The sequence below is a fragment of the Cotesia typhae genome, unplaced genomic scaffold (genome assembly GCF_013202065.1).
Source record: "Cotesia typhae breed Kobodo isofemale line unplaced genomic scaffold, CoteBio_Ctyphae scaffold_13, whole genome shotgun sequence".
NCBI lineage: Eukaryota > Metazoa > Arthropoda > Insecta > Hymenoptera > Braconidae > Cotesia > Cotesia typhae.
The window spans coordinates 12,619,211-12,643,102 of record NW_027423774.1 but is presented as its reverse complement, the minus strand read 5'-3'; the positions used below and the strand labels follow the sequence as shown (position 1 = coordinate 12,643,102).

Below are 23,892 nucleotides of genomic sequence, written 5' to 3'. Positions count from 1 at the left end.
TTCAATAAAATATGATTTAATATACACAGTTTAATTTTGAAAAACTTTTTAGACATACTTTCTAATTAAGCAATATTAACAATGAAAGTAAAATTACAGTAATAGTCAATGCTATAAAGTAAGTTACAGATAGTGAGTTCATAGAAATTTATAAGTTATAGTGCTCTGCTTTAACATTACTTAAATATTTATTTGTTATTAATTGGTTCAACCATTTCTGTTATTATAATAAACTAGTTTTTGTGCGAAAAATGTAATGAGATAATGTATGAATTTTCAGAATTTTTTAGCATAATTTTAATAGAGAAAATGACTAATAATACATGAAAAAAGATTACTATAACACATAATATTAACATAATACAATGAATAATTATGTCCCCAAATTTTTAGGGAAGAAGCAAATGTAATCATTTTCACCAGTTGAAAAAAAAATAACTTTTGTTCGTATACTTTGAATACTGGCGATCAAAATTTCTTGTCTTATGCTTCTTACTTGTAAGATATGAGATAATTGAACATTTTATTGGAAAGCTGTTTGAACAGTTAATATTTGATTGCCATAAAGATAACACGTATTATTTAAAGAGAAAAACCATTAATCCGAATAAATTTTTTTGTATCTAACTGAACTACAGTATCGTTTGTTTTTGTAGGACGTGTATAAGCTGTGCTGCGAAGCACCATTTTATTATAAATACATCGATCATAAACTTTAGTTGAATGAGTATTGTCAAAATATTGGTGCATCAATAGAATCAATTGATCGTCCGGTGATTTCTCAGTGCCAATCAGTAAAGCATGATCATCACTTCGTGTACAGTTCTTCAGTTTTCGTGGCTTAAACAGATCCTTACAATAATTACGGCATTTCACAGATTCAGTATTATAGTCAATGTTGCATCTAATATTTTTCTCTTTCAATATAGAATTAACTATTTGATTTGAGACACCACTACCTCCTGTTATGTAACGTTTAATAAGAAAAATCATGCTTTCAAAAGGAAAAGCAGAACTTGACCACAATGGTCCACTTTGCCTAACTGATTCTACAACATGCAACAATGAGTGTAAGTTAAATGTCATCGAGTTAACATCGTAAATTAGTTGACAATCACGTATAAACTGAAGTAAATTTATTTCACATAGTAAAAGATCTTCTTCACTTATATTGTCTGTCATCAACGTATATATACTTGAAACTAATAGGAGGTACGACTGAAAACATTTTTCATCGAGAATACCCGCTAGACACGGTACACTATCAAATAATAGCCACGATTCCCATTCTGAAGCTTTCCATTTTGCTGTTTGATCTACTGTTCTCACAAGTCTATGAATTTCTTGAGGTCTTTTAATGTGTAATTGACGAGCCATGATCTTTTTTCGTTGTTGAGGATTTAAATAATATGGAGTTCCTGGTTTAGTCCACAATGCCCATAAATGTCGGGATACACCTAATAAAATGCCGTGCATGTAATCTAAAGGAAAACCCCACACGCAGTCGAAATGTTTCAATTCTAGCATTGCACAATTCCTTTGACGCCGTTTATTAACTTTCCCAATTTTTCCACTTGTTCTACATCTTTAATATGACTTTGATTTGTTCGCAATAATGGAACTTGTTGAGTGATAGGGTATCTCATAGCAGAACTATCGTAAACTCCAGTCGCATAACACCAACTACAACCTAAATATCCGTTGAACTGGAAACGGTTTTGGATAAGTGGTCTAGCAACCGAATCTACGCATAATAAAAGACAGAAAAATTTTTAATTTCTTATTCGATCCTCATTATCAGTTATATTTATACCAGCTTCCATTATATTATTTGCTTTTTCAAGAAATTTTGACATGTAAGTTTGCATAAATTCGGGAGATGGCTCAGCCGATGTAATGTATAAACCACCAAGAAGAACGTTACGAAACCGCAATGTTGGTGATAATTCATTTATATGAAGTTGTATTGGCCACATACTTCGTTTGGAGCTTTTTGTAAGTGGTGCGCCATCTGTGTTGACGTTGTAAGTCAATGCGCCTGGTGAAAGTTTTTGTACAGCTTTATACAGTTGGCTGTCATATATATCATTTATAACTCCATCATTTCGCGGTTATCTCAATTTTTCCATTGTATTTAATAAATCATTTTTACTTCCGTATCTCTGAATAATAATTTCAATTGATATTTCAAATCAATAATGATAAATTGATTTTTACTCGCCGATGATAGTTTATACTTTGCTTTACAGTCAGAACATTGAACTTTTATTTTTTTGTCCTTATCCGATAATTTCCTTGTATGTAAAATGCGTTGACATTTTTCTGTCTGGCAATAAAAATTTGATTGAATTTTCTTTCTTGGAGGATTATATGCTTTCGATCGTGAATAATGGGAAGCATTCCAAGATTCAAATGCTGGACCAGCTAAAACTTTTATTAAATTAATTAAGTCATCTTGGTCATTTCTTGTCAAATGTTTAGATACTGAAAATGCCGTAACCATTAGCAATACATCTGAGACAGTACTACTTGACTGTGGAAACATGATTGTAGAACCATTCATTTTATCACAGTTAAAACGAAATGAGTCATCGGTCGATGAATTGTCCGAATCCGACTCGGTAGTTTGCTCATATTCTGAATCTTGCTCTGAATCTACTTCACTTTCACTATCAGAAGTTTCTTCATTATCTGAGTCGCTGTCGCTATCAGAATACGGCTTATCATTTGAGAAGTTACTTTCGAAACTTAGTTTATCATCTAAAGTATTGCCGTTTTCTAAATATCTTGATGATACGTCACATTGATTGTGAGTAGATTGTTGTTGATGAGGATCCGAACAATCTATCTGAGTTTCCTTAGAAATACAATGCGAGTCTACTAAGCTAGTACTGAAGTCCATGGTGGAATTTTCTTCCATAGGGTGTTGGTGTTGTTCTAATGACACTACAGAAGTAGAGCTAATGGATGACTGAAGCAATTTTGTCGTATTAGAAACTAATGGCTCAGTTATTGGAAAATCTGTATTATTAGCATCAAATATGTTTTGAGGACTGTTTTCTATAAATTGATCAAAGAGAACTTAGGTTTTGCCATTTCAAAAAAATAATGAATATAGATTTTTTTTTCCAGAATGCATGTATACGTTACCTCCTGAGAATAAATTTTTTTCATACAGCTGTTTTATTTTATTTTTATGTCGAGATCGAGTTGCTCTACTAACTTGATAAGGATTATAATCTTTAAATAAATATTGTTTATTTATCCGTCGGCTCTTTTGCTGTTTCATCTCTATCGATAATGAAGAATCGAACTGCATTTATAAAGATTGATTAAATGTGAAATCTTGAATAATTATGCTTAAAAAATTAGAGATAGTAAGAAAACGGTAATTTTCAAAAGTAGCTTTACTATCGGCGATGGGTTAATTCAGAAGTTAAAAAATTAAAAAATACATTTTTTAATTTTACTGATTCATACGATACTATTGAAATAAATTGAATCGCTAAACTGTAGTTCAAAGTATCAATTTATGAGCATATTACCAATATAATAATAATATATTATTTTCTCAAAATATAATAGTCCAAGACTAATTATAACTAATGATGATACATACATAATAAACGAAAAACAAGTATAAAAAAATAATTTCAATAACTGATCTCTTTTACTAATCTATTTTGTAAAAAATAAAAATTGAAAACCGCGTAAAAGACACCTAAAAATGAAATGAAAGAAAAGAAGAAATAAGAACAAGTTCGTAAGAGTTATTTTATCAAATACTTTACTTTTAATTCCAAAAATAACATTAGATTTCAATGCTAAGATATGACTAATTTTTTTTTTTTTAATACTATAGTAATGAATAGAAAAATTTTTTCAATTGAAAGATTTGAATTTCAAATCTACAATGTGACAAGTTTTTTAGTGTTGATATTATCGGAAACTGATTATTGATTCCTTGTTATTGGGGATTGAAGCACGCTAATGTAGTGCATGATTAAAATTTATAGTTTTATAGTTCCAATTTAAATGACAGTTTTTTTATGATAGACAATTCCAATAGCTAGGTTTATTTAATAATTTTCATTAAAGATTTATGAAAATCTAAGAATTAATTTAAAATAATAATGCCTTAAAAAAACTTACCGCCAATTTAGCCTTCAACTGTTCTAATTGTTGGTTGACAACAGGATTTATGTCAACATTTGAAGTTGTTTTATTTTTCGCACTGCTTTCATCAATTTCAGTGTCACTTAATTCAGTGGCTGTTTCTTGATTTTGAGGAGGTGGAACTGTGATTCTTTTTGATTTTATTTGTTTTTCGAGTACATCAATTGTATCTGAAAAATAATAAATATTATAAGCACATCCATCACATTACACGATAGAAAATATAATACATTATGCCAAATTATAAAGATAACAGTGGTAATAAGAACCACATTATAAAATATTTTAATTTCTTTGAGTGGATAATAGTGTAAAATACTGTTATGCATTCGTACAGACAAATTAACTAAGTTTGAAAAAAAAAAACCATTGAAACTTTACATTTATACAGTTATTAAAATCATTTGGTTTCATTTATATTAAAATTAGGACAAATTTTGTTTGTAATTTTAAAGTGTTCAATACATTTTCTTAAGAGTTTAAAAGGGACACATTAAATTCAATAGAATACGTACCTTCAACAAATAGCAGCAAAGCTTTTTTTGGTGGTTGATTTTCATATAAGATATAGTGTTGTTTGTTTCTATTTACAGGTAGCTTTACTTGATCATAATTTTTTACCCATGTAAATGGTATAGTATCATATTTGTCTTCATCTACTAACTTGATGTAAGCAAACATGGTGATTATCCGTAGGTCACTAGAATATAATAAATAGATTCAGTTAAGTACATAGTACATACTTTTCTAAAATCAGAGCATGCATACTAAATTGAATATCTATATTTAACAAATTTATTTTAATCCAACATCAAACAAATATGTAAAGTAAGTAGATACTAGTTTTGTTAACAGTGTATGTCACGTCTTTTAAATATTTTTACGTCTCTGAACAAAAAATCCGGCTTCGTAAGCCTACTTTTATTAATAAAAACAATTGAAAGTTCCTAAAGTCATTTTTTGACCTCCCGGGAAAAAATGATCAGACCTGACCATGCCTGTTCATGTATGATCAGGCCTGAAATTAGACCTGATCATGCCTGTTCATGTATGACCAGGCCTGAAGTTATACATGATCATGCCTGATCAGTTCTGTTCATGCCTGCTCATATCTGGAGTACTAAATACGCTCAGGCCTGATCAGGCCTGTCCATGCCTGACCAGACCTATCCATGCCTGCTCATGTCTGTTCATGTCTAAAGTGTTAAATACGTTCAGGCCTGTCCATGCCTGATCAGACCTCTCCATGCCTGATCAGACCTGTCCATGCCTGTTCATGTCTGAAGTGTTAAATACGCTCAGGCCTGTTCATACCTGTTCATGTCTATTCATGTCTGACCATGCCTGTTTATGACTGTTCCTCTCTGACTATAGTCAGAGATATGATAAAAATTTTTCTTTGACGAAAAAAATTTTTGGTCATCACAAAAAGTGCAAAATTATTTTTAACATTACGTTTATTTAAATAATTTTGAAATAAAAAAATTTATTACATTTTCTATGGGATGTTATGGTCTGCTCTGCTCCTGCCTAATATGAAAATCATTACTTATTATATTATTTAAATAAATGTGATATTATAATGAGATTCGGTTACATAAATAAATTAGGACTATCAAAATATATTATAAAACCAATTTTAACATTATATTTATCATAAACTTATTCGATACTCTATGTACTTCATAGAATTGTTACATCTAATATAGCAGCACAGCAGGCGGGAAATTCAAGGCAAACGGATAACACCAGAGTTAAACAGCATTGAGCATGGTTGGTAGTTGGATGGTTGACCGCTGGTGTTACATCCTTACAATAATATGTAATTATTTTTTTTTTTATTTTATTTTATTATAGAGAATTGCGTACGACTCTATCAAGTACTACAACCATAAAATTAAGCAAAATAATTAATTAAAAATAGTAATGGGTTTTCAGACCTGACCATGTCTGATCAGGCCTGATCAGGTCAATTCATGCCTGATCAGGCATGGTCATTTTTCATGTCTGATCAGGGCTGAAGACTCATGCCTGTTCATGTCTGATCAGGTCTGATCATTTTTTCCCGGGCTGCTATAAATATATGATAATTATAATGATTGCTGACTTTTCAATAGTACCTACTAGATTCTACCTTGTTAAACCGGAAATATCAATCCAATCATATCAATTACGGCACTTGTTCGAACAAATTTATTATGACGGTTATAATTTTTTTTATAAAATCTCATAATAACTCTTTAATAAATAAATAAACTTTTAGTTCAATATTTAATTAAATTAACAAATTCAAATAATATCTCAAATATTGAAATATATTTAAAAAATTACGAAGTAATTTTTTACAATGCAAGTTAAAATTAAAAATTTTATTGCATTTAAAAAAAGTAAACACTGTACTGTCTACTGTTTTAAAACACTCATAATGTCAAGCGATAATTGAAAAGTTTTCAATCAGCAAACAATGCAATACTAGAATTTAGAAATAAAAAACAAAACTTTTTTAATTTAACGCATTAGATATTAATAGTTAAGCTGGAAATCCACATAAAATCTTTTAAAACCTCATGGTTATCGATCGTTTAATAAGAAAATTCTAACATACCCTTGTGGAAATAATTCTCTGAAAAAACTCTTGACAAGTCTTTATAACTCTGAATAAGACTTTTCGAAATTCTTCACATCCCTAACTAAGTGAAGGAAAGACTTAATAAGTCTTCAAAACTCTGCAATACTCTTCAAAAGTCAAATTTTCCCTGCAATTTCGGAATTTCTCAAAGAGTTATTAAGACTTGATAAGACTTGTTCAGTTTTACAGGAAAAGAAGAAAATATTTCTTTTCAAAAAAATTACTTATCAGAATTAAATAAAACTATAAAAAAGAATTAATGCATGTTTTAAAAAAATTTTTTTTAAATAATATTTTCATCACGAAAATACTTTGATGGGCATCGAATCACTCATAGTTGAGCAAGTCAAAACATCAACAGCAAATGAAGTGCACTTGCTGTTGGAAATAGATATTACTCAAAGAGTAAATCCAATCGGTATTTAATTTGGACTATCAAATATTAAAGTCAACTTTCTAGGTAGGAAAGAATTTTCTAACCACATGCCACCTATTAGAAACTAAGAACACTCAAAGATTCTAACTGTAAATTCGTAAACTAAAATATGTTAGGTATCAATTAATTCCAGCAGATAGCGTGTGGATAGAAAATTCTTTCCTACCTAGAAAGTTGACTTTAATATTTGATAGTCCAAATTAAATACCGATTGGATGTACTCTTTGAGTAGTATCTGTTTCCAACATCAAGTGCACTTCATTTGCTGTTGATGTTTTGACTTGCTCAACTATGAGTGATTCGATGCCCATCAAAGTATTTTCGTGATGAAAATATTATTTAAAAAAATTTTTTAAAACATGCATTAATTCTTTTTTATAGTTTTATTTAATTCTGATAAGTAATTTTTTTGAAAAGAAATATTTTCTTCTTTTCCTGTAAAACTGAACAAGTCTTATCAAGTCTTAATAACTCTTTGAGAAATTCCGAAATTGCAGGGAAAATTTGACTTTTGAAGAGTATTGCAGAGTTTTGAAGACTTATTAAGTCTTTCCTTTACTTAGTTAGGGATGTGAAGACTTTCGAAAAGTCTTATTCAGAGTTATAAAGACTTTTCAAGAGTTTTTTCAGAGAATTATTTCCACAAGGGTACAATTGCTGACTTTTCAATAGTATCTACTAGATTCTACCTGTTAAACTGGAAATTCTGATCCAATCATATCAATTACGGCACTTGTTCGAACAAATTTATTATGACGATTATAATTTTTTTTATAAAATCTTATAATAACACTTTAATAAATAATTAAATTCTGATTTCAATATTTAATCAAATAAATAATTCAAATAATCTCTCAAATATTGAAACAGATTTCAAAAATTACTTGGTAATTTTTTACAAAGCAAGTTAAAAGTAAAAATTTTATTGTAATTAAAAAAAATAAACACTGTACTGTCTACTGTTTTAAAACACTCATAATGTCAAGCAATAATTGAAAAGTTGTCAATCAGCAAACAATGCAATACTAGAATTTAGAAATAAAAAACAAAACTTTTTTCATGTAACGCAATAGATATTAATAGTTAAGCTGGAAATCCACATAAAATCTTTTAAAATCTCATGGTTATCGATCGTTTAATAAGACAATTCTAACATACAATTGCTGACTTTTCAATAGTACCTACTATATTCTACCTGTTAAACTGAAAACACTAATACAATCATATTATGCACAGCACTTGTTCGAATTAATATATCACTACATTAACAAACTTTATTTTAAAATTGCAATACTATTAAGTAATGTTATTATTACGTTAATCATAAGCAAATGAAACAAAAACTCTGTTAAATATTCACGCACATTGAAACAGTTATTCGGTAATTTTTACAACACATAAAAATTAAAACTTATTTTCATTGTTCAAAATAATTACTGCAGAGTCTCATGTCGTAAAATACTTACAAAATTAAACACTAATGAAGAAGTTTTTAAATATCAAAAAATAATTATTCTTCCAAAACTTAATAAAAATATTCAGTACTTACGTGTATGTTGGTGTCAATGGATTACTTGAAATTATATTAAATATTAAATTTTAATTATTTAAATAATTTTTTTTGTCAATTTAACACCGCAGTTAATTCACTGTGAACGGCTAAAAACAACTGAAACGACAGCCAACGTGACTACCGGCTTCTACACACTTTGGCGGGCTTTAGTTATGTACAGCCGATTCTCGTTAAGAGTTCGATCTCTTGGCCAATGAAGAGTATAGAGACGTGTGGAGGGAGTATGGGAAACTTCTATCTACGGACTTGTAATGAGCGATCTTATAACGCGACTCGACTGTCTACGATAGAACTCTTATACTTTCAAAAACTTCAGATTCGACTTCCCCTACTTTTCAGTGGAAGCTTTTTCTCCATCTCGTACCCCTTTATTTTACTAGGTAAGTGAGAAAGACAACTCTTACTCTTCTTTATTATTAAAAATACTCAAGATTGTGGTGTTTATTTTGTTTGTAAGAAATAAACATTTTATTAAAGTTGTATAATTTTAAAAACTACTACAATTACATAAATTCATACTTAATAAAGAAAATGAGAAATTAAATATTATTTTCTCTTAAGTAATCCAAATGTTGTCAGTCATTCTTCTTATTTCAAATTATAAAATTAAACACGTAATTTCTTTTAGCTTATAGGTACTTTGAAGTAACGATTATTTTTTATTTTGTAAAGCAATTTCAGAGTATATCTAATTACTTTTTGTGTCTAAAATATCTATCAAAAAAATAATTAATATCATAAAGATTGTTAATAATTTTTTTTTAATGAGATTTATTTGATTGTACGGTTAAAACAGTAAATTCGTATACGATCCTTTTAATCATAAAAATCAGTAACTGCAAATGAGACATTTTGGATTTTACAGGTGAAACTGAAATTAAATTTGTTTAAACTTAAAAAACTGAAATAAATAAATGAATTGTATTTTGTAATGAATATCTGACTCAATCGGTACTCAAAAAAAAATTTCTGATAAAAATTGTTTCTCATTGTTTCTCATTATGGGAAGATTTATATAGGTGTATAACATATAGAAAATCAAAGAAATATTGTTGTGATATCCTATAAAATTCATACAAAAAAAAAAACTGCAATTGCTTATAGTTTCAATTACGGTTAATTTAATGGAATGTCAGTTTCAGTTATTGGAATTTAATGTGTTTTTGAAACAACATTTCCTCATGAATAAATATAACATAATCTCATTTCTGTATTGTAAATATATTATTATTAACGATAGAGATGAGAAAAATTAAATGAGCAATTACTGTTAATTTCTGATAGAAAAATTGAGCAGACCATCCTGTGTAATACTAATTCAACTATAAGTTGGAAAATCCGATGCATATATAGCTTGTACGACCTAAATGCATTTGCAGACGAAAAAGTATAGCTTCGAGCAACTGTATATGCTTATGAAATTACTGTTTCGATCGGGATGTATTTAACCCTATGAATACTCTAACCGATTATCCGAGTAAAGTCCAATCAATTGAAAACAATGATACAATCCTATGAATTACGATAAGGAAAACACGGATAGATTTTAATTTTTGGTAACAACGGATAAGTTATGATAGCATTTATATCGGAGCATTTTTTGGTCCACATAGACGTATCAGGATTCTTATGGGAACTTAATATTTTCTATCAGGCTTTTTCCACAGGGTACATTCCAAAGAGAACCCTATTACTCATGGGGATATCAAACCATCTAATATCCTTGTTGATACCAGTAGATTTGTAAAAATTTGTGACCTGGGGTTGAGCAAATTTAAGAAAATGACTTTCTCGTTGAAAAGCACTATTGGCCGTACCAGATTTGTTCGAGGAACTCCATTATACATGGCTCCTGAATTATTATTACAAAATTCAGAAGCGAATGTTTATTCTGATGTTTGGGCTTTAGGTTGCACCCTAGTGGAATTATACTCAGAAAAAACTATTTGGGGTGATATAAACAGCGAAGATGGATTAAAAATGATATTACGGCAGAAAAAATACCTGATTTGACCTGTATTCCACTATATTTGAGATCTGTACTTTCCGAAAGTTTTTCTTATGATTGCCAAAATCGGCCTTCAGTATTAGATATTTTGGAACGTTACGCCAATTTGGGGTAAAAAATTAGATCTATAAATTATAAATTATGAATAATAATTATTTAACGAACTCATATTTAATTTTCTCTAATTGAAACTTATTTTAAAAAGTTTTTAAATATACAAAAACTTTAATTATCGTTTTCTAATTACTGTGACGTTACTTATTGCAAGGTAAATGTTTCTAAAACTTTAAAAAAAAAAAAAACTTGCATTACAATTATTTTATTTTGATTTAAAAATAATTTTCATTGTTACAGTTGTTTAAAACATAGTCACATCATTTTTTTATTAATATTCTTGTGATCTCAACGTTTATTTTAAGTTAAATAATTAGTTATTATTAGATTTATAAAATCAGAATTATTAGTCATGTGATCGTATTGGTAAAACTAATTTTATGAGTAACACTAATGAGCTAACTGATATAAATTTATAGTGATTAAGGACTTCTGTCTAAAAAGTTTAATTAAATAAGCTATACCTAAGGCGGCCTTGAGGTTAATTAATATAACTCTATTAAGTTTCCAAAGAATAGATATTTTCCAATAAAATAAAAGAATTTAGTTTATAATTTAAAAAACTTGATTTTATATTAGCAACATTAAATAATGTTACATCAGTCCTGGTTTAATAGTATAAATAAAAATAAAAACTTGGTAATTATAAAGGGTCTCTCTTTTTTTTCTATAAAAATTTAAAACAAAACTTGTTTTTTTGTAAAGCTTTACTTCGTAATCAAAGTTTCTGGATGTCTATTAATTTTGCTATCATTTGTCAATTATAAATAAAAATAATAAATAAAAACCCTTCAGCTATGATCTGTATGCTTGTGTCATGGTCCGGAGACATTCTAAACAAAATGCATTAATCCATATCTGAAAGATACAACAATGTATCGATGGTCTGATAAACAAAACAAGTGATAAAAATAATAACAATAGTTATAAATATAAAAATCTTTTTCACACCTTAAACCAATGTCTATTCTGATTAATTAAGTAAAAACTAATAAAAAAATACTTATTCTTCATCCTAAATTGTTAAAAACTGGTATAAACAAATAATAAAAATTATTCAATGGCGATAAGTAAATAATAATTAATAATATAATAAAAAACAATTTTTAGTTATGGATATTTATCATTTAGTTGCTAGAATACCAATTTAAACAGATTCAACACCTACTCTTTTTATGTGTCAACAAATATAAGCATTGATGAGCCTTTTTCAGTAATTAATGATGTACGAAGTATAATAAATTGTAGTACTCTTGTAAATTTAATTACTGAACAAGCTTCCAAGGGTGAACGTGGTAGCTGACTATTTTGTGATGGAATAAAATTGGATGAAGTAACCGAAATACGAATTGAATTTTCTAATAAAGTATTTTATAAATACATGTATCAATTTTTTTATTGATATTAATAAATTTTTAACTCCTACAGAAATTTTGAAGATAGACCATCTTTGGATTATGACTAATCTAACAAAACTCATAATATCCCACATTATTGGAAACCTCGACTCCCTGGTGAATCTTCAAGATCTTGATCTTTTTTGTAACGGAATAAAAAAAATGGAAAATTTAAACTGTTTGGTTAAATTACAAGTTCTTCTTATTGCTGGCAACAAAATTTATGAGATTGAAAATGTTGAAAACTTGAAAAATCTTAAAATTTTTAGTATCGCTGACAATAAAATCGACACATGGGATCACGAGAGTGATTATTTTTAATTTTTTTTATCTAAATAAATTAATACCAAGACTTTGTAAATAAAATTTATCTTTTAGGTATTATATTTAAGAAAATTTAAAAATATGATAGGGAATCCTTGCACTCTACAAGACAATTATAACTATTATCTTATTGCTTTACTGCCTCAAGTGATTTATTTTTCGTATATCTTAATAGATAGAAATAATAATAGATAATAAAAATAAGAGATAGAAATATATTGAAAAATGTAACTAATGATACCCTGGAAATTATATGAAGAATATAAAAAAAAGTTTACAACAGTATGTCAAGAATTGAAAAAATTTGAAGTAGATCAACACGTACCTCGCAACCTTGAGATCACCGTGGAAACACGTTGTTAGGGCGAAAGAAATTAATGAATTTTTTTTTAGTCGTTTGAAAAGCTCGAGAAAATGTTCGTGATCAAGTAAGACAGTAAGTTTATCAAGAATTCTGTTTAAAGAATTAATAAATTTTATTAAAAAAATTTTTTTTTATTTTTTTAAGGTTCATTGAGAGAATGAAAACAGAAAGAAACGGAATTTTCAATTAATTTTATAATTTAGTGAAATCTGATAAAAAATCGAATGAACAAGAAATAAAAGTAGCGAAAACTCAAGAATTCAACGAAAGTTTGACGAATATGTGCACAAAGCTGATGTACAGCGAAGTTGTTTTGCATGAACAAATAGATGATATGTTTGAGATTTTTAAGATAAATATGATTGACTTGAAGAATCCATTTGTAGAATTAGTACGAGAAATTTTTTTTCAAATTCGTGATATTTCTCTCTGATATCGCGAGGCAATAAATGCTGCGATTAAAAATGATTTAAATAATGTTGGAGATTTGAGGGTGCCAGCGAAATTTGTTGACAATTATGGCGACATTGATGTTTTAAACAATACTTTGATCGCTTCACATGATATTCATATACAGGTAATAAAAAGATCTTAGAATATAGAAAAACTGAAAAGAAATAAATAATATTTATATACTTTTTTCTTCAAAGATTGTTGCGGTAACCGCGATGACAGTATCATTGAAAGAATAAGCCTTTGGCTTGAAGAGTTGTTACATGAATTCAGAAAGTAAGTTTAATCGAATAGATTTTTAATTAGTTACTTTATTAAATTATTATTTTTTTTTAGACATTTTAGAAATTTCTCATTTTTTGCAGTTTCAGCGAGAACGGATGCATAATCATTTTTGTATTAATGACGCACTTGCACTTGATTTTGCAGCGGCTCTCAAAAGATAATTTTAATAATAATTATTTCACAATTTAAGTATATTTATTTATTTATAAAACGAAAGAAATTCTTGAATAGCACACATGATCGTTGTATTTATTATTTTATATTATTAATTTATGAAATATGTACAACTTACAAAAAAATAAATAATTAATATATTTATGTAAAATTAGTCAAATCTAAATTCACTTTGTTAATTTTCGTTCATCTTAAAAATTATACTTTTCAAACATAAATTATATTATTCAAAATCGTTACACTCGATTAATATAAAATTAATTTTTTTTTCTTCAAAGCTTCAATATATAGATGCAAATCTTTCTGAACTTCAGGCTGAGATATAAAATTTGTAAAACGAAGGGTATTGAATTTAACATCTCAATTTTTCTTCAGCCATTCAATTAATTCACTTCTTAAATCCATTTTAGTGGTATGTCTTCCTACAGCTAAAAATAAAATAATTATAAGTTATAACATACAAACTATTATATAATTCAATTTTTTATTTTGTACTCATAGATTTTTAAATGGTTTGCATGTGGAATTTTTTTTTGTTACAGTTTATTAAAAGCGAATCCTAAAAATTATCAAATGTCTGTCAGTTTCAGTATCATAAATTTAATATGATAAACATTTGGCGTGGGCAATTAAGTAAATTAGTTCACTAAGAGAAAAAATTAATTCAGAAAAAAAAACCAATGTTGTAATAAGAAATTAATTTGTTGAAAATTTTCAACACTTTTACTTCTCAGCATTTATTTCGTGAATGACAAGAGCTACAGAAAAAATGTAAACAATAACCTTGTACAAAATTCAATTTCCTACTAAAAATCAAGGTCCTTAGCACTAAGTTGCTAAAATCAATATTTCTTGTCATTCACGAGATAAATGCGAAAAGAAGCAAATTTCATGGAAAAATTAAGTTTAAAGGCCCTGCACTACCTCACCGGTTCGAGTTACGGCTTAGCCGTAAAAAAAACACTTTTGTACAGCATTCAAATCTGAAAAAAATTCGTCCATGGCCGAAACGATGCTATGAAATGCCACTGAGATATAGAAATTTAAAGATAATAAAATCAGAGTTTCTGTATTTTTTTAACGGGAAATCTTTAGACGCCTAGGTTGAGGACTTAATATTAATATTAAAGGCCTAAACTTTTAGGGAATTTTTTTTTGGATACGTGCAACAAAATTTCACGATGAGACCGAAAATAAAAAAATAGTCGAAAAAAAGCACCCTAATATATATAAATGGATGTATACATCCAGTAAAATGGATATATATTAAAATAAAAAATTGTCTGGTAAGAAAAAAATGGATAAATTGATAGGAAATTAAAAAAATTAAGTTCTGAAAAATGACAGGTGTAGATTTTGATGTAATAAAGACCTTCATTTTTTTATTTTTATGCTAAGTCTTTTTTTTTAATTGTTACAGTCCAATTTATATAATAATAATAATTTTGAAATAAAAAAGAAATGCAGGTCTAAATTAGTGCAAAAAAGATGCAAATATATTATTTCTAATTCCTCCTTCAGAAAATGTTGATTGTAGCGCTTGTTAAAATTTTATTTTTTAAATTTCGATTCAAAAAAAATTTTTTTTTTTAAATATAAATAAATGAAGTTGTAACTATCCAAATTATGAATAACTTCATTTTTTTATTTTTTGTAAATTCAGTTCCTTCGCCGAGATATCGATTCTCAAAGTTATCGATTGTCTGTTGTCCGCTACATTCACACTCATGAATTTTTTGACGTTAGAGATCCGAAGATTCCGATACCCGTGCTCGAGAAATAGAATTAAAATTAATTTATAAATTATTAATAATAATGATAATAAATATTTAAATAAATACAAGCGTTCATCAACTACATTAATCACAACACCAGGATTCCAAGCTATAAAATTGATCACCGGTGTGTCTGATGAGGACCACGAAACAAATCAATTGACGGCCCACATCTGTAGACTGTATTAGTTGGAGTTTGAACTTTTGCCTTTAGTATTCTCACTTTGAACTGAATCAAATTATTTTAAGACATAAAACAGTGTTTAAAAAATAATGGAAAGATTGAGTGTTTTTGTTTTCGATTTTTTTTTAAATATCTTGATATTTTGTTTGAAACTATGTATAAATTTTTAACAAACTTAAGATTCTAAAATAAAGTTCAAGACTTTCTTCGACATTCAGAAGTAATTGCATGTCAGGTATCAATACATCTACCAATTGACAAAACAATTCATTGTACAATTTAGGCTCCAGAGTATAATTAAATTTGAGAATATTAACAGCATTTTCATCAATTGATTTCTTGTAATCCCTTGCCCCAATTACCTCAGGAAGATAATACAAACAATTTGGTTTTCCTGAAGCTACATGACGACTTTTTTGTTTTCTTATACGATGCCGATTCCACTCATGACGAATCATTTTCAATTCAGCTCTGATTAAATGTCCAAAACAGAAGCGTAAACATTCAACATGTAATATTGACGAATCATTATAAAGACCTCTCTCGCGTAAATCTTTAAATAAATTGATCCAAAAATCTAAACCATGACGTCTGAGTTGAGACCAATAACTTTCTATACGCTGATTAGACGTACTTTTGCCTTTAATAAAACTTTTCCAACCAGCTAAATTATCATCATGATGAAAACGTAAAGTTTGCTGAAGAGCTTCAACAATACAATTTTCTGTACCACAATCTGATCGAATTAAAGTTGGAAGTAACTTTAATTTTTGTACCGCTTTTAAAAAATAATGGGCAATAATTTCCGGTTTATTATTTGATGTAGCGACTTCCAACCAAATAATTTTTCTAGAAAATCCATCAAGACATCCGTGAATAGCGAACCCAAAGGGTTTCAATTTATCGTAGCCATCAATGTGCCAAAGGAAATTAGGTCCAGGAACAGAATATTTACGTCTCAACAATCGTCGACGAGACCTCTCTTCGATAGAATCTGGATCAACTATATGTAAAATTTTATTAACTGTACTCCTCTTTACTTTTAAGCCATAAAGCAGCTTCAAACGTTGCCACATTCTTTTATAGCCAATACACGAACCACTACTGTATATTTCGTCAATCACGGCAGAACCAATTTTCTCCATGGAATCTTCAACAATATTTTTACGCTTCAGTTCAAGTTTTTAAGAATTCGAATTAAATGTCGACGAGATATTGAAATGTTGTGATATTTATATAGAAAATTTACTATTTCGTTATATGTAAATCCTTCGTTAAAATACTTCCTTATCAATAAATCACGTGCCATCTCTTCCAAGTTTGTTGAAACAATTAATGCTGAAAATTAAATAAATATAATGACATAATAAATACTTAAAAAACATATTATTCATAAAAACGAAAAACATGAAAATGACAACAAAAAATAGATACCTAATGTTTGATGATCCTAAATTATTTAAATTATTTATTTATTTAATGAAATAATAATGAATTATTTTAGTATACAAATATAAATTACAGCGTAGGTAAATCCACATGAAACATACACATCATATATTATGATTATTATTCATAAGAAGGAACATTTAGCGCCACCTTTAGATTATTGAGATAGACATACTAAGTATGTCAACGGAGTTGAAAAAGTCAGTGCTACTATCATACGTAATAACATGTCACTACCGGGCTTCCGTACTTACATGTCGTTTTCGTCGTTCGACTTGGTGCTGTGAGCGTCAAATAAGTACGCTCATGGCTGAGTTCGTAGCACAGACTTCGCGCTCATACAAGAGGCTAAAGATTTAGAATATGCTCAATTTATTAGCGGTAGGTTTCATAAATATTTTGGGTTTTAATGTACATGAAACTTTTTACATACTCTGAAAAGAATTTTATTGGCATGATAAGTTTAAATTTGTATTATTAATTCAATTTTTACCTACATAATTGTAAATATTTAGAAACTGACGCAGAAGAAGTTGAAGGTTTGGAATCTAATTTAAATAGCGATGGAAGCATTGATTTACCCGTGAGAAGTCCAAGTGAAGATTCAGGTAATTTTAAACAAGATAATTCAAAATCGATTAATATGCATGTAATTTAACAACCAATTGTTTATAACAGCATTTAAATGGCCTCGTGAAGCTATTCTTTTGCTTCTTGACGAATAACAAAAGCGACAAACTGATTTCAGTAGTGGAAAAATTTCTCAAAAAAAATTGTGGCTGAACATTAGTGCTAAACTGAAATCTCACGGCAATAACATTACAGGACCTCAATGCTTATCTAAATTTTCAGGAATGAAAAAAACTTATAAAAAAACAAAAGACCATAACAATAAGTCTGGAAACTTTGTAAAACATTGGCCGTATTTGACTGTAAGTGTAACTGATTACATTTCCAGAAGAAAATAAATTTTCAAATTTTTAATTTTTTCAGTTAATGGATGATCTGATGGGTGATAAGCCTTTCATTACACCTGTCGCAACTTGCTCTTCTACCGGGAAAAAAAGGACTTTATCCGAAAGTAGTTGTGGAAGTAGCAGTAGTAATGATTTGGATAATGAAGCAAACCGTAAGGATATTTCATTTGTTTTAAGAATTTATGTATACTAATGACAATATAATATTTTCGTTGGCAGAAAAAAAAGCAAAAAGTACCCCTGCGAGTCATTTAATTGCTGCGTTTGAAGAAAGATCGATGAAAAGCTAAAGGTACGGCAACTGGACGATACGGATCTGTTAATATACGGAGCTGTTATTATACGGATCCGTATATTAACAGCTCTATTTTGCAAAATGAGAGCAATTTTGCGTATGTATTTTTACGGATCCGTATAATAAGAGAGCTGTTATTGTACGGATCCGTATATTAAAAGAGCTGTTATTGTACGGATCCGAAAAACAATAATAGTCATAGCACGGCTCCGTAATATAACGGGACGTTATTATACGGATCCGTCTTATAAACAATTTTTTCAATAAGCTCATACAATTGATACGGCACTGTTATTCGTTTTAGTGCTGCCTCCAGTGGATTCTGGCTAGCGACACTAGCTGTCAATTGAGCGCTCATTCTTAATATTTAATTTAATTTATATATTTTAAATGAAATTCAATTGCTGTAAAATTATTGATTACATATTACATGAATAAAAGTTTTCTTTTATTTGTAAAAATCTAGCGAACCAAATCGATTCAAATTTTCACGAAATTTAATGGATATGATACTCTTTGGATCGCCACCGATTTCGATCCGATCGGCCAAGCCGTTCAAAAGTTATGAGAGGTTTACACACACACACACACACACACACACACACACACACACACACACACAGCCGCACGGACACCATCGCGGGAATAGTCAAGGAAGCTTCCTAGGACCTTAAAACGTCGAGATCTGATGAAAACTCGATTTTCAAAAAACGGGGTGAAAACAATAACTTCCCGATTTTTGAAAATTTTCAATTTTCATAGCGGGAAGTTAAAAATCGGTAACCGCTACCGATTACCAATCGGTAGCCTCAACCGATTCTTTTTTTCAATGTCGAGAAAGATAAAAAACTTTCAGCCAAATCGAAAAGATCAGGGTCAAAAGTGATCGATTTGGTTGTTACGTCCTGGTTACCTTTCAAGTCTGAGAGTTACCAATAAGATAACTAGAGTTGGAGATTAAGATGTTACGACCTCCAGAGTTGTAAGTAGAGATTCCGGAACTTCGAAATAACTAGCTTGATGAATTTATTTAATGGTGTAATTTATTCAATTATTTAAAATACACTTCTGTTTAAGAGTTAACAACTACGGTGAAGTACGGCCTTTAAGTAATTCTGATAATCAGGTTACCTTTTATCAGTATCTTAGAATAGCAAGAAGAGCGGAGAAGAGTCTCGAAATACTCGTGCACCCTGCTTATATCTTCTAGTCTAAGGATCGCGCCGTAGGAAAAGTAGGGTTGTGTATCAGGCTCCGAAGTCCTGTCTTCTCGAGTTGATGCGCGAGACGTCATCGAGGATGGCGAGCGTTGACTCAAGTCAAAACTTCAAGACACGGCGACACGGGAGCGTTCGTTTTTCATTTATTTATTCAAAACATTCTTCGAGTGTTCTTGAATTTGCCCTATGTACTCTACGTTAGTACTCTTACAGTGAATCATTTTATTACTCTAGTTTTCCCATCAACATTCTTCTTGAGAAAAAGTTGATGGAACCTTAAAAATATTTTATTTGCTTAGATTTTTATATTTCCTGGCAACTATTATCTAATATTTATCGTTCATCATTTATTATTTATCATTTAACATTTATAATAAATATTTATGAAATTACTATCTATTATCAATGCTTGAATTAGCGCGCGAATTTGCTATAAGCGACATCTGTAAGATGCAGGTAGGTTTTTATTCAATCTTATTTTTTTAATTTTAATGTAATTTTGAATTTTAAAGGAACGAAAAAAAATAGTTTAAAACGAATTATCTTAATAATTTTTTTTATTTTATCTTGGGTACACAGACTTACAGATAAACCCAAAGTTCTTGAAGAGTTATATGAATTTTTCTATAAATCAATTGACACCAAACTATAATTTTTTATAGTCACTTGTATTGTATCCACAATTATATCTTTTAGGGCCAGTTTTTCAATCCGAGATAAAATTTTATCCAGGATAAAATGAATATTGTCAGTTTATATCTATAAACATAAAATAAATAGATATATATATGTATTGGCATAGGATAAAATATTATCTCGAATTGAAAAACTGGCCCTTAAAAATTAAATTTTTGGAGAAACAAATAATTGCTCAATGACGATATTCTTTTTACATTCAAAAATTTTTTTTATTTATTCATTTGTAATTTGATATTGATTGCTAAATTCAAAATTTTCCTTGGCGCTTATGAATGGCGCGAATTCATTTAAGCCCTGGCTGAGTGATTGTTACCAGCAGACACGTTACTGTTTTCTTACGGTAATTTGTGAACTTTAGTTGAACGTTTCCACTTACGCTTGTTAGGAAATACATTATAGCTCCTCTTTCTTTTTCCTTAGTCGTTAGTGTTTATCATCTGTTTCTGATATGAAAGCTCTTTGGTTCTTTTTATTTAGTTGGGTAAACATTATAAATCAATTCTGCGAAAGACAAAAGTATTTATAAAAAAATTCTACGATAAAATTTGTTTAAGGTAATTATCACTTTTTATTACATTTTTTGTTTTTATTTTCTAATGCATGTTCTTTAATCAAAATTAAATAATTAAATAAGTTAATTAATTAAATAAATAAGTTATAATGAATTAAATTCCTTCGTTTTACTACTTTTTTTATAATCCTTATTTTATTTCATATTACATCCATACATTTGGTTCTTTTTAGATGAGCTTATTTTTAGGTGCAACTTTTCAGTCACGAGAAGCCTTAGATGCTGCTGTAAACCACTATCAGCGCACAAGAAACCGAAATTTTACTTATACTTCGACAACGTATGTCGACAAAAGAAATTTGCTGCATCCAGTAAATCCTGAACTGCAAATTTACACAGCTACAGCGAAATGTATTCATAATGGGCCTCCGAAAGTCTATAAGAGAAGAGTTAAGAAGTAAGTACACATTCATCTAGTTTCAATCGTTATTGTCCTTAATAATTGTTTAAATTTTGATATTTTTTAATTCTATGACAGCCCGAAGATAGGTACAAATTGTCCAGCTTTTTTTTCTTTAAGATTGGCCCAGAAGTATTCTGTTCTGGAGATTCATCGTTGGAATGATCAGCACAATTGCGACGTAATATTACATCTATTGCTTTTTACCTTTTTTTTTAAATTACAGCTTTTTTATCTAATACTATAAATATAAATTTTTTTATAGTTGAGGGTGCTACCTTTGGATGCACCTCCAGCAAATTTTGCTGTGCGACGTTCATCATCCGACTCAAATGGTTCATCATGCCGCTCTCGCTCTTTATCGCCCCGCTCTTCATCAGGCCGCTCTCGCTCTTCATCACCCCGCTCTTCGTCACGTCGTTCTTCATCGTACCCCTCTTCACCACGCCGCTCGTCATCATTGTCTTCACTATCATCGATTTATACTTCACCGAAGTTTTCCCCTTTGTCATCTTCAGAAACCGAAAAAAGAGCACTGGATAATACATATAATATATCTTCAAATGAAAATGGCAAATTTTCTACCTCAACGCCAAATTCTACCTCTACCTCTGATCTCATTTAATTTCTTATTAATTATGTTATTATAATGTATATTGTTTGCATAATTTATACTTAATAAATAGTTCAATTATAATTTAAACAAACTTAAACAATAATAAAAAAAAAATACTAATAATGATTGTTATTTATTAGAATGAACTTTATCTTCAGCCTGTCGTCTTATCTCAATAATCAGGGGTCTGATACCGGTACAATCTCTGGTTCTGTGCAAATTACTCAAAATAACTTGTTTTTTTTTATTATTTCAAGATTTTTAAGCCCTTTCTGTCGCAGTCGGCTGTCAGTTTATCATCCTTCAGAGTTTTGCTTTCTTGGAACTCGTATCTCACTTTCTTGAGAGCTTATATATTCACGATAATTATAGGCAATTCATTTCTTGCTCTCATGAATCAAATTTCTGTAAAGCTTTAGAACAATATCACGACTAGCCATTAATCTATTTAACATTAACATATACATAAAAAAATATAGAATATACACTCTAAAGTTGTAATAATATATCGGTGTAGTGTATAGAAAATTTTTTACTCTAAGTTTTATTGTGAATAACAAAATATTTTTATTAATACAGAACTTTGTTCATGGATAAATTTACTCTAATGACTACGCGTTAATCTCTTCTATTTATTCTATGTTAAATTTATCTATCAAAACAAATTAATATGACCTGGAAATAAATTTTAAGACATGGTCATTTTTGAAGGGTTAAATACTTCAAGCCTCAGCAGGCATGACTGTCTGCTCATGTCTGAAGCATTGAATACTTCAGGTTTTATCATGAATGACCATGCCTGTTTAAGTCTGGTCCCACCTGGAAGGTTAAAACTTCGAGGTCTAATATGTTGGTCCATGTCTAACTAATCATGAACTGACCTGATGAGGTCTGATCATGTCCGGTCATTTTCATGTCTAATCAAGTTTGATCATTTTATCTTGGGGGGGGGGGTCTATTTATATTTTAATTTATAATATTACACAACAAAGATGACACAGGCTCTTTCTCAGTTTTTGTTTCTCATAACAAGAAGAGAAATTAGCTGTGTGGTCTACAACTTATTTTTATAAGCAAAAAGTTTACGGATGTCTATTTATCAATGATTAATCGACATACTATTGGAAAAGATAAATTAACTTTCAGTAATCATGCAGAGGTTAAAAAGCGAATGGATTATATGAAAATTGAAATATGTAATTATTTGGTAGTATACATTCCAGCATCATCTTTCTTCTGGATGGGAGTCATCGAAGGGATTGACCTGGAAGTCAACAACAAAGAAAATGAGTGATAGTACTGCATATGAAAATAAAGATCTAAGAATCTAAGTTAGAGCATGATTCATTTTGTATGTAAAAGACTATTTTGTTATTCTTTAGCATCAAAAAACTTTTAACCATAGATCCATATACAAGATATTGCAACTCATTCAAGATTATGTCTAACGTCCTTTTGTTTACTGCAAATGTTTGTGTTTTGGCCATATAAGGCGAGAGTACAAAAACACTCACTCTAAGTGTCTGGAATACAGTATAACTATATCATTTTACATCAAAATGTGTTAGTCTAGACATGCACATTAATAATTGCAGCAAAGCTAATAAAATCGTTCTCGGAAGCTATTTTTAACGATACGTATAAAGTAAAAGACCCAGTTATTGACATTGTCCTCGTTGTTTGATACTTGCAATTTTATTCTAATTAAAAAAATAAAATTTATAATAATACATTAATAAAATTTATTATATTATAATAATATAATATAATATA

At 29.1% G+C, this 23,892-nt stretch overlaps 3 protein-coding genes across 4 annotated transcripts; 1 reads left to right on the top strand and 2 right to left on the bottom strand.

Annotated features, from left to right (window-relative positions):
- Positions 1 to 2,119: 2,119 nt before the first annotated feature.
- LOC141535061 (uncharacterized) lies at positions 2,120 to 8,885 on the bottom strand. 2 transcript variants are annotated; one of them, XM_074254832.1, is made up of 6 exons: positions 8,791 to 8,880; positions 5,670 to 5,706; positions 4,692 to 4,876; positions 4,153 to 4,346; positions 3,151 to 3,313; positions 2,120 to 3,060 (listed from the first exon to the last, which is right to left on the bottom strand). In XM_074254832.1, the coding sequence occupies exons 3-6, from the start codon at positions 4,855 to 4,857 to the stop codon at positions 2,135 to 2,137; spliced, it is 1,449 nt and encodes a 482-aa protein (XP_074110933.1). In that variant the 5' UTR covers positions 4,858 to 4,876; positions 5,670 to 5,706; positions 8,791 to 8,880; the 3' UTR covers positions 2,120 to 2,134. The 2 variants fall into 2 exon arrangements, with proteins under 2 accessions (XP_074110933.1, XP_074110931.1); XM_074254830.1 differs by lacking the exon at positions 5,670 to 5,706 and having other exon boundaries at positions 8,791 to 8,885.
- Positions 8,886 to 13,810: 4,925 nt separating this feature from the next.
- On the bottom strand, positions 13,811 to 17,037 carry LOC141534056 (uncharacterized). The gene is made up of 2 exons (XM_074253198.1): positions 16,255 to 17,037; positions 13,811 to 14,361 (listed from the first exon to the last, which is right to left on the bottom strand). The coding sequence occupies exons 1-2, from the start codon at positions 17,035 to 17,037 to the stop codon at positions 14,356 to 14,358; spliced, it is 789 nt and encodes a 262-aa protein (XP_074109299.1). The 3' UTR covers positions 13,811 to 14,355.
- A 3,378-nt stretch (positions 17,038 to 20,415) lies between these two features.
- Positions 20,416 to 23,777, top strand: LOC141534601 (uncharacterized). Its single transcript, XM_074254038.1, has 4 exons — positions 20,416 to 21,086; positions 21,277 to 21,500; positions 21,582 to 21,684; positions 21,769 to 23,777. Exons 2-4 carry the CDS (start codon positions 21,277 to 21,279, stop codon positions 22,126 to 22,128), a joined length of 687 nt encoding a protein of 228 aa, XP_074110139.1. The 5' UTR covers positions 20,416 to 21,086; the 3' UTR covers positions 22,129 to 23,777.
- The last annotated feature ends 115 nt before the right edge of the window (positions 23,778 to 23,892 follow it).